Genomic DNA, 12714 nt, shown 5'->3' with positions numbered 1-12714 from the left:
GAGAGTGCTCGGCGGAGAGCTGCTATGCTCCCCGCTGTGAACTGGGAAAGTGATGTTGGTGGGCTTCCTTCTCCATGAGGGCCGCATCGTTCTTGGGCCCCGATTTGAAGCCTTTTTGAAGTCTGTTTCCTGCAGCAGCGTGCCAAAATTAATGTTTCCACAAAAGCAAAAACGCTAAATCAAATGAATACACTATACTCTGCAATTCCATGTTGACTCCTGAATCCCCCAGAACATCCGAAAGGCATCTCTTTAAAAGATGTTTACTATAAATGCCTAAAAAATTATAAGGTGTATTGTTTTAAGATTTATACAGAAATCTTGAATTTGCACCAGCATTGGTAAAAATGACCAAATGTCTGCTGTAGTAATTAAGACACATTTGTACATAAAACCTAAAGCTAACAGAATAAGTTTGAACCTAATATTACTGTATTAAATAGTTTATATTCCCCAAACACAAAATAATTCAAACAAAAATCAGGATATGTTTGGGATCAATCCTTTATTGTTTCAAAACTCTATCTTTTACAATACAGTCATTTATTGTTACATGTGACTTTAATGGGTAATATACAATGTCGCCCGATAATGAAACACAGTCACAAAGTATTCCTTTCTACATATCAATATTCTATGATAGTGAGAAGTTTGTTTGTGCTGATATATTTACTTAGTTCTGACAGCTCAGTTAACTTCCCTTTTTCAAATCAACAAAAGCATCGTTTTTGAAAGTGCATTTCAAGGATTGCAAAGACGACTGTTTCTGTCAGTCAGTCAGTCATAATGTACATTTCAGTATCGACCATACAGGGCCGTACTGTGTTGTGTGAGTAACAAACAGCATTAACTACATTTCCAACTACAACATTTATCTGGATAAGTAAATCAAAGAAAATATATCAATATGCATGCCATGAACATTCCTCCATAAACATTTATAATAAATGTAGATTTGTATTTAATTATGTTGATAATGACACAGTATTTTCCACAAAAGGACAAATGCTGATAATGAGAACTAATATTTAACATCCAAATTTTGTTCAATTTCCACACACAGGTAAAATGGCATAATGCCACAGTGTATAGGGCGATGCCCTAAGAAGGTTAATAGCATTTGGTCCACAATAACAAATCTGGGTTTAAAAAGAAAAACAAACGTGTGACAGCAGGTGGGATCTGGAACTGAAACGCAAAATAGTATGATGACGATCTTTCCATTTTTTAAGGTCTTTCAATTTTCAAGTTATGAATTATGACGTGAAGTTTCTGTTCAGAAATTAAACAATATAAATATACATTTCAGCTCATTACTTGGCTATTATACTTTTCTGTTCCACGGAACAGCTTTCACTCTGTAGAACTTGGTACCTAAAGGCACCTTGAACCTGTTTTGGGCCTGGAAAGGAGAAAAGAAGAGATGTCATAAGAATGGAGGACTGTTTACATCATTACAGCAACTTTTAACCAGCAAAGATGAATCCCAACTTTTTGTGGGAATTTTTATTCAACAAATACATTTAAAAACGTTTCTGGACAAGAACTTTTGTAAATATCATTATTTTTAATGTCTAAAACATATATGACTTAAGTACCTTTTTTGCCTGACAATACTCCTTCTCCATCACCTTTCCAAGTACCCACGGCCGTCTTGAGGTCCCTGATGCTGCAAAACAATAAAAAAAAAAATCACCTTGTTAAATGATGAGCTTTAATAATAAATAATAGTAGATGCAACATAAATTACAGATATTACTTACTGACTTACATAAACAACAACCTGTATTTTATTAATTATTCTAACTGTACAGTTTTCATAATAATCCCTTATAGTGTGGCTGACACTGACCTGGTTTGAGGTCCAGTGCACTGAGAGACTCTGAGTGGAGGAAGTAGAGGGTGGGGCCGACTGTGAACAGCACGTAGTTGTCATGCCTTTCATCCAGGATGATCAGAACCAAATCACCAACCTGAAAACTAAAACACACAAAGAGACAAAGGGATGGTGACACAGAGTTCCACAAATCAATGACAAAAAACACGACAACACGTTCATGGTAATTATATAATAATGTGTATAATTACACTGCATGTAGTGATGGCCTGAGATTCAGCTGCCAACAAAAAAAATGCTAAAAATCACATCAGCAAGGACATGTTATGACCCGTGTTATTTTTTTTTTTATTCACTTACTCTCTGATGGCGATTTTATCTGAATGCCGTGATGACACCGACGACATGCTTTGAGACATCTACAGAGAGAGGGATTAGAGAAACGTTACATATGTTGGAGACAAGAGTATACGACAAAAACCGACATCTACTGACATTTATATTAATATTTGATTGTCTGACAGGGGATTTAAAGGGAATGCAGGTTTGGCAATTATTATTCAATCATCTAAAATCTACACTAAGCGGTGCATCCTTGCAAACCATGCACTACCAGCCATGATGTAGAAGTTTAATTAATTCCACTATGAGTGATATTAATATACATTTTTGTGCTCTATTCAAATGAATCACTTTGAACACAGCAATGACTCTTTCTAAAAAGAGCTCTTTGGCCTCCTAGGTCAGGATTTTTTGTCTTTGATGCTACTGCCACCTAGTGGAGCATGTGTTGCATAGCTCATTGTGATGATGATAAACTGACCAGTCTTTGACTGAGGCGCTTGTTTTCTTCCTCCTTCATGTGTAAAGTCTGCAACACATATTAGATGAATTAAACAGGCAGAGACATACAGTAAGCAAGGTTTTCTGTGCCATTGCATGTAATCACAGTAAGGGCAGTACATATATTTACCCTCTCGAGTAAGATTATCCGTTGTTTCTCCTCTGACATCATGTTATCACTGCAACAAAAACAAAATATCAACCATACGCAGCAATAGAAAATAAAATGCATTAAATGAGAAAGACTACCATATTATTTCTGGTCCTGTAATTACCTAACACTTCTTAATATTTAAAGTAAATAAGAACAAACTTACACTTACACTGTCTGATCCTAGCCTGCCTGCCTTCCATTGTTAAATGCCCTCCCTGTCCATCCATTTACAATTACTTAATGCAAATGTCTGTTTCTGTGGTTGGCAATCAATTTCAAATAAACCTAACAAAATTCATACTAGAATAATTAAAGCCCTTTCCTTTGATGTATTGGTAAATAATGCAGTTATGGGGATATGACAGCAAATAAAGCTGCTTGTGTCAGTGACACATTTATACAACATTTTGCCCACCTCTCTATATAAAAGCTAAAATATTCAGATAAGATCAGGTAAAAATAATGTATGTGAATGAGCTGCCTGAACTTGATTTCTATTATTAATTTGAAGTTCATCTCCCAAATGTAACAACACCATGTTTATTGTGCTTACTGGACGGTCACTGTGCTGGCTTCCACTGCTGAATCAACATGTTCATCCTCTTGAATGGTTGCCACAGAGGCCAGTCTGTCACTATCAGCCAGAGGCTCAGAAGAGCAGGCCCCAACTAACGGCAGGGCTCTAGATCCAGCCGCCGCTGCTGCTCCGAGTTCTGTGACCTCTTGAGCTGAGGAACTTGGGGTAAAGAAGGCAGAGGAGACAAGTGCAGTGCTGCGGAGGCGGTTTAGCTCTTCTTCCAAATGTTTTTTCTCCTGCATCACACTAGCCCGGTCCTCAGAGAGGGTCTCTATCAGCCCTGCAAAAAGTTACACAAATAAACAATGACAAAACAGTCTAATGTAAAACTATTGGCAAATATTTAAAAAGCAATATATGTACAATGTGCTTGTCCTCTATATACAGACCATTCATTCATTAGTGCTCACCTTTGTCCTTCTCCTGCTGTTGAGTGACTTTCCGCAACTTCTCGGAGAGCTCATTGATGATCTGCTCCTTCTTCAGCTTTTCTCGAGTTAGAACAGTGTTGAAATTTGTCTGCAAAAAAATAAACATATCTGTTAACATTTTGATAAGCTTTTCAAGCATTTTTATGACAACACAGAATTAATATCAAAGCCCAAATTATTTCAGATGGCTTTCATCTGCCAAGTTCTAAGGATGTGGATCAGCCTGCAGCCAGGGGAGCTGCAGGTGTTTTCTTGGCTGTTAACAGATTTGTTTGATATTTTTGTATTGCTCCATATCTGATCTTTTCACCGCACATTATACCTGGCAATGAAAAACAAAAGTGGAGACGGAATCATGTGGTCCTAAAATGTAAAACAAAATTGGTAACAACAGCTTAATTATGAAATGTTTTGTACAGAGACAGCAAGTGACTAAATTTCAAATGAATCCTTGGAGTTTAGACCGAGGTCAGTGCCAACACAGAAAGAGAATTAATTTAAGGGATTGATCTATTATCCACATAAATGCTGAGCAACAGTCAATATCTATTAAAATGAAAGGTTTCACAGTGTTAAGTGAGCACTTAACACTGTATTGAACTACATTACAGTTGTAATGGTCACTGGTTTAGAATTCATTTTTCAATACATAGTTAGAAAAAGCATTCAAACCAAAGGACATTAATTTAGAGGCCAGTTTGGAAGGCAAGCACAGTAAAACTATTGCCTGTGAACAGCCCAGCTACCCATCACATTTTCATAAAGGTTAGAGAGATGCAGGGTAGATACTGAAACGCGTTGTACTGATGGTGTCTCTACTACACTCATACAAATGAGACAGGCACAACACCAGCATCTTTGAATGTATGGTGGATCACAGTGTCTCTCAGGGTGCATTCACACCTCAGCTTGTCAACAACCTAATAGTTGATATAAGCAGTGCAGTTAGAAATCTGAAACTGATTATGTTTCGACCATAATAATCACCATAGGAACAATAATTTTACAGCCTATTAACAGCCCACATACAAACCTGCTGCTCTGCGATTAGTGATGTCTTGAGGGTCTGTATCTCCTCATTCTTCTTCTTCTCCAGGAGCTCCATCTGTGTCAGCAGGGAGGCCCTCTCCTGCTGCAGGCGCTCCTGTAGTGCAGAGTCTAGAGACAGAGGTGCTCCAGCATCTGCACGACCCTCAGCGTGCAACGGCAGCCCTTCATCACTGAAAGAGACACGGTAAACTTTCATTCTGACAAATGGAATTTTTGATTTTGTGTATGCTAAAACATGCAAAATCAATTACCACATATCAAACTTGCACACTGTATATATATATATATATATATATATACAGTGTGCAAGTTTGATATGTGGTAATTGATTTTGGGCAAACGTTTTATGACCAGCAACATCAGATTTTCATTACTACATAATAACATATACTATTTGACTGAACAAAACAATAATAATAATACAATAATACATCTTATTATTACTATATAGGTGCCTTTTTAAACACCCAAGGGTCACCCATCTGTGAGAAGCTTACTGGTAAGCTAACAAGGATCCACATAAATAGATTGCACTTGTGATATAACACTACTCATTTCAAATATTCACCTTTTTGAGGATTCTCTCTCATGAATCTCATTCTGAAGTTGTTTAATTCTGTCTAAAAGTCTCTTCTCCATCGCATCCTTCTGCTGTTCTAACTCCTTAAAGGCATCTGGTGCTGCTGCCTTAGTGGCCTCTTCTTTCTCAGTTGCATGTCTGTCCTGCTCTAGTTTTTTGGAAAACACGTCATTTTCTGCCTGCAAACCGCTGATAACAGTCCTCAACTCATGCTCCAGTTCTTGAAAACTCCTCAGCTCTTTTTCCTTTTCTTCTCTTAAAGCAGCTACTTGCTGATCTAACTCCTCTTTAAGTTTCTGCTGCTGCTCAGCATGGTTCCTCTCAGCGTCGTGGACTTGCTGCTGCATGGATGAGAGCTTGTTATGCAACAAGATGGTCTCCTCCTCATGTCTTTCCACCAGCTCTGAGATGCAGTGGTCCTTCTCAATCCTCATCAGAGTCCTCAGCTCTGCTAGATCTACCTCATACTCCTCATTTTTAACCTGAAGCTGTTTTTTGACATCTGCCAACTCTTCACTAAGGACTTTGGTGGCAGCCTCGACCTGAGACTTTACAGCTTCTGCTTGCTGCATCTTGGCCTCCTCTAATAAAAGTCTCATCTCTTCTGTTTCGGACTCTTTGAGGGCTAACTCCACCTCTACTTTGCAGCACATTTCTGAAAGCTGTTTAATCCGAGCCTCCAAGTCTTTGACATGGTTGTCCTTCTCTCTAAGGGCAGTGGCATGGTGATCAGCAGCCTCGCTTAATTTTGCATTATTTTCAGCAGCAAGATGTTCCAGAGCTTCCTGGTTACCCTTTGCTAGAGTCTCCATGTCTGTATTGTGTTCCTGCTTCATTCTGTCTCCCAGCTCCTTTAATTTGGACTGTGCAACATCTTCCAACTCCTGGCGGATCTTCTGCTGACCACGTTCAATCTCAAAGTGTAGATTCTCAAGCTGACTGGTCAAAGAATCTCTTGAGGCTGACAGCATCTTAATCTCTTCAGCTTGATCACTCATTTCCTGCTCCAGGCTTTTGATCTTAGCGGTGTGGGAACTTTCTGCTTCAACCCATCGCTCTTTCTCATTTTCAAGCTGAGTCAGTTCTTTTTCTTTGCGCTCCATAAGCCCTTCCAGCTCCAGCATTGCACGCTGGACATCTCTGACAATATTCTGGTTGACTTGGTTTTCCTCTGTTAGTGTCTGAACCTGCTCCTCAAGCGCCTGCCGGACTGTCAGAAGTTCACTTTGATGCTGCTCCTTCAACTCCAGTTCATGGGTCTGAGCGATGTTGTCCACAATACTGTGTACCTCCGTACTCATGCTGCGCAGGACAAAGCCAAAGTCATGTTGCTCTTTTAATACTAGGCCTCGCAAGTGATGGAGGTCATCCTTCACACCTCTCAGGCTGGAATGGGACTCTTCTGCAGCACATCGATACTTCTCAGCCACTTGTTTAAGAGCAGCAATCCTCAAGTTTTCCCTCTCCAGTATTGTGGTATCCTGCATTCTTTTGTTGTCAATAGCATTAATGACTGAGGAATACAGTGACTCCACCATCATTTCAGGGCTCGTAGGGTCACTTATTGGGTTTGGAGAGGTCAAGTTCTCTTCAATCACAAATTCGTTGACAGCTGACATGAAGTCAGATTCAGGGCTCTCTGCTAGAGAATCCAAATCAAGGGATCCCTGCTGCAGGACTGGATCCATGTTCGGATGGCCAATGGTTTCAAAATCAAACGTTTGTGCATCGATGCTGTCCGGTGATAAGTCCTCCAGAGGAGCTGGAACGGGAACGTGTAAGGGCTGGCAGCTGGGTCCCTGAAGACTGAGAGAGGAAGGGGTTTTGGAGGACACTGGTGTGGTTGTGTCAGGTATGCTTTCGGACTGTGGAGTCGCTGCGGTTGATCTTTGGCCAATCTGACTACAAGAAGCCTAGAGGCAAAATAAACACACATGAAGAATATGTGATAATGTAAAATCTGACTGCACAAAGGTTAGTTGTCATTATATGTTCTGTTTTCACTGAATGCAGTTTTATGATGAATCTGCCATTACCCTTTGTTCACTTAGCAAATCAGTAATAGTCCGTGACATCTCATCCACACTCTGTGCAGCTTGGACTAGCTGGTGAAGTGTCTCTACGTGGCGATTCAGGGGCTCAAAGTCACACATGGCAGGAACCCTACAGGGAAACAAATGTTAAGAATGCAAGCTAACAAAATAAGACAATGCTCAACTTGGCATCAAATGCGGTCTATGAGCTAATCTTTTAATGCAAATGTATATATTCAAAACCTTTCAGTGACTTACATAAGAAAAGGCTGCACCTCCACAGGACAACAAGATTTCAAGTACTGCAGGTCATCAAGTGAAATGTCTGGAAGTTCATCATCAAACCTTCTGGGCTTTCGTGTCTGTGAATTATCAAACAAAGAGTAGACAGACCCCATTATTTAAGTGTGACTATACTAATTTTCATGAACAACAACAAAATAAAATAACATTCAAACTTACACAAAACGATGTAGGAGGCCATGAATCCAGTCCTCTGAACAACCTATTTCGGAGGAAAGACTTCCCTGATAGAAAAAAAATGCATCTTGGTTGGATTTGATGTGTTATTTCAAAGACTCAAATGACTCAAATATCACAACAAGTTTTTAAAAAAATACTTACTGAAGAGTTTCCCAAAGGATTCCCTTTTGAACTTCTCCGCCTCGTACAGCCGCTTCCCATCCTTCACAAGTGCATAGGCCCACTGAAAGGATTAACAAATATAAGTTATAACATAAAGTAAATCTACTTGGCTATTAGTTCCACTGTTACAGTGTATTTACACAGCAACAAAAGAGAAAGAGCAGGCGCTATCAGTTGAAGTTAATATGTACACAGCTGCTGTAGGCAGAGCTATAATAAGTAGGGATGTCCCGATCCGATCACGTGATTTCAGACTCCATCGGAATCGGACATTACCTCCCAATCAGGACTCGGATATATATTTATTAGGGCTGTCAAAGTTAATGCCTTCTATGCAGGGTGGCTCTTTGTCTTGTAGTGTAGGGGTATGACAGTTGCTTTTGGTGCGAGAGGCCCTGGGTTCGAGACCTCGATGAGCTGCTGCGTGTGTGAAATCTTCCAGTGTGGCGGGAGCACACGCACGCACGCACGCACGCACGTTTTGCTGCAATGAGTGCCTTTATAGAGAATCCTGAAAGTATCGGATCGGGACTCGGTATCGGCAGATACTCAAAATCAAATAACTCAGACTCGGACTCGAGGGCAAAAAAACCTGATCGGGACATCCCTAATAAAAAGCCATGTTTTTGTGTTCTACAGTAATGGGAGCAGCTACTAATAGCACATCTCCTAAACAACACAGTTACAACCTTAGTCCTACATAGGCCTGTTAAAGTTGATGTGCCTCCCTTCCAAAACACCAGAACAATGACAAACTAAAAACACTGCAATTAAAATGGGTTTTTAAGCACTAATAAAAACTTACAGAGAGCTGAATATATACCCTCATCTTTCCATAACTACATTTGAATGTACCATTTGTATCCAATAATAGTATTAGTAGCACTGACCTCTCTGTAGTGGCGCATAAACATTTTTCTACGGACGACTTCCACCACTGCCAGGCAGTACATCTGGGGCACAGTACTGAGGGCTTCAACCACCCTCACTCTCTCCAATAACTCCGTCAGAAGTCTGAGCAGAGCCTGAACCTTCTCCCCGTCCTGGTCTGCATGAAGCATCACGTAGCAGCACCATCTAAAACCAAACAGCAGTTTCTTGACTATGGGCTTTCAGTGGGGAAAAAAATCAGATACTATAATACATTCTGGAAGCGTTTTTTTTACTTGAGTCTAACTTGAAGGTTGTTCGCGAGTTCCTGTTTGGCAGTGGTGCACTTCTTCTTGATGTCCAGCAGCTTCCTGTGGTTGTTCAGCATGATCATCAGCTGGTTGGTGTGACTCAGACACAAGTCAGGCAGAACAGACGTGTCCTTCAGGTTTTCAGCCCGCTTCTGATTGGCCAAAAATCCCTGCAAGTGACAACATATAAGTACAGTTAGAAACAAAAAAAACAAGATGCAGAAAATAATTGAACAGCTTTTCTACACACCTGAGCAAGTTCTTTTTGTTCATTCACCAACTTCTTACAGCTTGCAATCATTTGGTCGAGAGCATACAACCGGTCTTCAAGCCCTTTGATGGCCTTCATGTTTTGATTATCAAGCTTGGCAATGGTGTCACGACAATCCGCCAGGAAGGGCTGTATGATCCGTGGGTCAAGCTGAAAGACACAGCATCTCAATGAAATGACATTATTCCCAGAACTTCAGGACTATATACTTAGAACACAACTTTGACATTAATGACTCACTCTGTTGATTGAGTCAAAACATTTCCTGACAACTGACTCCACGTCATTGGGTCGGTCTTGTACATTTATCCAGTCAAGTAGTGTGACATTGAACGCCACTGTGCTGGCGAGCTCCGGGGTGTCATCGTCGTCGTCTAACAGTGCAGCTCTCAGTCCACCGCTGTCAGTCATTTCATTGGTTTCTTGGTCTCCTGCTGGATCACATGTGGCTGCCTTCGAAGCAGAAAAGGATGCAAATAACTTGGAGGGCATCCGTGCTTCAGTAGCGCGGAGCACAGAGTCAGTAGACTTCTCATCCTCCGTCTCATCTGAATCCTTTTCCGGTGTTGAACTGGACCTCTCCATGCTCTCTCTGTAACTGTGTCTCGTCAAACATTCCAGCAGAGGTATTCTGGCCATGACAGAAACTGCTGTCCCTAACCTGCAATCATAAGGAAAGGTGAGGAGAGCAGTTAGATGCAAACCTACTGGACAGTAACAAAATGTGTGGTCCTTGATGCCAACACTTACTTTGTAAGTTTGACCTTGATTTCCTCCAGATCTTCCAGATAATTTGTGTAGGCAGAGTTAAATTTCATGAGCAGCTTCTGATACGACAGAGTGCAGTCATCCAAATTCGCCATAATAGCAGCCCAGCCTTGGTGCTGAAGGTGTTCATCATGAACCAGGCGCTCACAGAAAGAGCAAAGTTTGTTGGCAACTTCAAACATTTCCTGGAGGAGTCAAACAATAAATCCACATCAATGTCAGAGCTAGCTGGGAGCACTCCATAGGTAAACACCTTTAGTGATCAATTACAGGTTTACTGAGATGTACATCATACAAATTCATTATGGTGAACTATATATTAATATTTCAATATTGAAAAAAGGAAGTAGACAAATACCAGAGCAAGTTGTGTTCGTGAGGCAACGGTGTGAAAGACAGCTGGCATCAGTAGAGACTCCTCCACCTTGACCTGAATCTCACTCTCGATGGAGAAGGTGGTTTTGGGGATTGTTGGATCCCGATCGGATAAGATCATCTCTTTGTTGAACAGGAATATGGGGTTGGTTTCCTAAACATCCACAACAACAAGAACATTTAACATATGCTCTGTATACACAACACAAAACACACTGTGTGAACTCACAGTGCCAGCACTGTAGCTGCAGACCCGTCTCTCTGCCGCCATACATTCCCCTCCATTGACAACAAGGACTTGATGTTGGATTGCAATCTTATATTTGGCTTGGATGGCATGTTTGAGCTCTAGTACACTGAGTGGATGAAAAAAAAGTTAGAATTAATTTGGATCACTATCAGCAAAATGTACTGACCACTGGTTAAAATGAATGCTGTAGCTGCTTACGTTTGGACAGCAAGGTCAGTGTCGAATGTCAGCGTGCTGCCATTGTTGACCTGGAACACATACAACTTCATGTTGAATCTCCCAGAGTTCGTCGCACTTGCCGGTCTTGTTCATTTAGTCACTCAGCGCCCTGCAAACAAAACAGAGAGAGGACAGGAAAAAGCGGATTGTTAAAACTTCCCAGTTATCATTAAATGAGCCTTAGTGGGGGCTGATGCTGCCATTTACTCCAAACCACCTGACTGTTTTGATGAAAGGTGTTGCTACAACGAAGGCTATACTTACACTGAAGCATGTCATTATACAAGCTTGCTTCTTTAGATTTATTATGCTGTTTATGTTTGATTTGATGTCATTACCTTTGACAGAAAGGACATAAAGTTCCGTTGTATTAATAACAGTTTCTTTTCTACTGAATAATTACCTTAGTAGCTGAGTCACCACCATGTCGTTAGGTAAAGCTACCGTCAGTGCTTCAATTTTAAATCAATCACCAGAAATTTGTGTCAATATTACAGAACTGGCTGACATTATAAATAGTTCAAACTGACAAACAGTGGCCGGATCGCTTGACATACCAGTTCCAAGCTAGGAATGTAACAAAACAGAGGGAGCGCTAACTTTCCCAGAGTCTGTTAGCTTCACAATATAGATTACCTTACCAGCTATATTGCTCCCAGCACGGCTACGAACGTTGGCTTGCTAATTGTCATTACAAACATGAGCTGTTTGGCCATCTGTAAACCTTCTACATATCAGGGTTACAACAGTACAAGTGCTTATGGTTTCTGCTTTTAATCCCCGAAAAGACTCAATCGTTGTTATTAACCTCGGGGCCTCCAGTTAGTCATGACTGTAGTGCCAAAGAAGTGGCCATCAGCAGCTGCTACCAAGCTAACTGGTCAATAATAACCCACTGACTGCGCTAACTGGCTATTAGCTACCACAGCTGTCAGGCTAGCGCAGAATAGCTATTTCTAACGTCGATAAATTTGACAAATGTAGTAAGATAGGCCAAATAGGTACCATCGTTTACTCATATGTATGCTGATATAAGGATGACATCCCACGCAGAGTTAATAAGGTAAACGATTTCCTTGGTCCTTACCTCACTTTGCTCGCATCTCCCTGTTGTTAGTCTTGGTCCTCGCCTGTGCGAGATGGCTAGCTAACACGCTAGCACCTAAGCTAGCTAGCTAACCCGTTTGAGCTTGGCGTACATAGAGCTAGCGTAGCAAGCCACTTAGCTAACGTTAGCTGGACTAAACTAGACTATAATAGCTGACAACCATGGTTAATTGCAGAGAATGAGCATACTACTATTAAATAAAAAACTAAATTGGCAAACACCAACCGTGATGATGTAACACATGAACTAAATCACCGGTTGTTTATCTCTTGTAGCTAACTACGCTAACCCTCTCAGTGGCTCGGGCTGTTTTGTTGTTGTCATCTGCTGATGTGCAGTCCGTGAACGATCCGTTCAGTCGTGTCTTCCTCATAAAGTTTAAAAACAGGTTA

General features: G+C 40.8%; 1 protein-coding gene across 2 annotated transcripts; it reads right to left on the bottom strand.

The window, feature by feature from the left end:
• Nucleotides 1-486: 486 nt before the first annotated feature.
• On the bottom strand, nt 487-12668 carry rb1cc1 (RB1-inducible coiled-coil 1). Of its 2 annotated transcripts, none has more exons than XM_028427079.1 (23): nt 12302-12668; nt 11194-11323; nt 10975-11101; nt 10729-10899; nt 10353-10555; nt 9843-10263; nt 9582-9752; nt 9317-9501; nt 9041-9227; nt 8130-8211; nt 7968-8032; nt 7764-7867; nt 7509-7635; nt 5461-7385; nt 4876-5062; nt 3822-3930; nt 3388-3691; nt 2811-2859; nt 2661-2708; nt 2198-2256; nt 1853-1980; nt 1599-1669; nt 487-1402 (listed from the first exon to the last, which is right to left on the bottom strand). In XM_028427079.1, the coding sequence occupies exons 2-23, from the start codon at nt 11262-11264 to the stop codon at nt 1325-1327; spliced, it is 4872 nt and encodes a 1623-aa protein (XP_028282880.1). In that variant the 5' UTR covers nt 11265-11323; nt 12302-12668; the 3' UTR covers nt 487-1324. The 2 variants fall into 2 exon arrangements, with proteins under 2 accessions (XP_028282880.1, XP_028282881.1); XM_028427080.1 differs by having other exon boundaries at nt 12548-12649.
• Between the last annotated feature and the right edge of the window lie 46 nt (nt 12669-12714).

The sequence above is a fragment of the Parambassis ranga genome, chromosome 17 (genome assembly GCF_900634625.1).
Source record: "Parambassis ranga chromosome 17, fParRan2.1, whole genome shotgun sequence".
Taxonomy (NCBI): Eukaryota; Metazoa; Chordata; class Actinopteri; family Ambassidae; genus Parambassis; species Parambassis ranga.
This window is presented reverse-complemented; position numbering and strand designations above follow the sequence as displayed.

Excerpts from the sequence above, each read along its gene's own strand:
- rb1cc1 (XM_028427079.1), bottom strand. The coding sequence starts at position 11,264 with ATGAAGTTGTATGTGTTCCAGGTCAACAATGGCAGCACGCTGACATTC. Across the intron at positions 2,860-3,387 it reads GCCAGCACAGTGACCGTCCA|TGATAACATGATGTCAGAGG; the intron begins GTAAGCACAATA and ends TTTTTGTTGCAG. Across the intron at positions 1,670-1,852 it reads TGCACTGGACCTCAAACCAG|CATCAGGGACCTCAAGACGG; the intron begins GTCAGTGTCAGC and ends ATTGTTTTGCAG.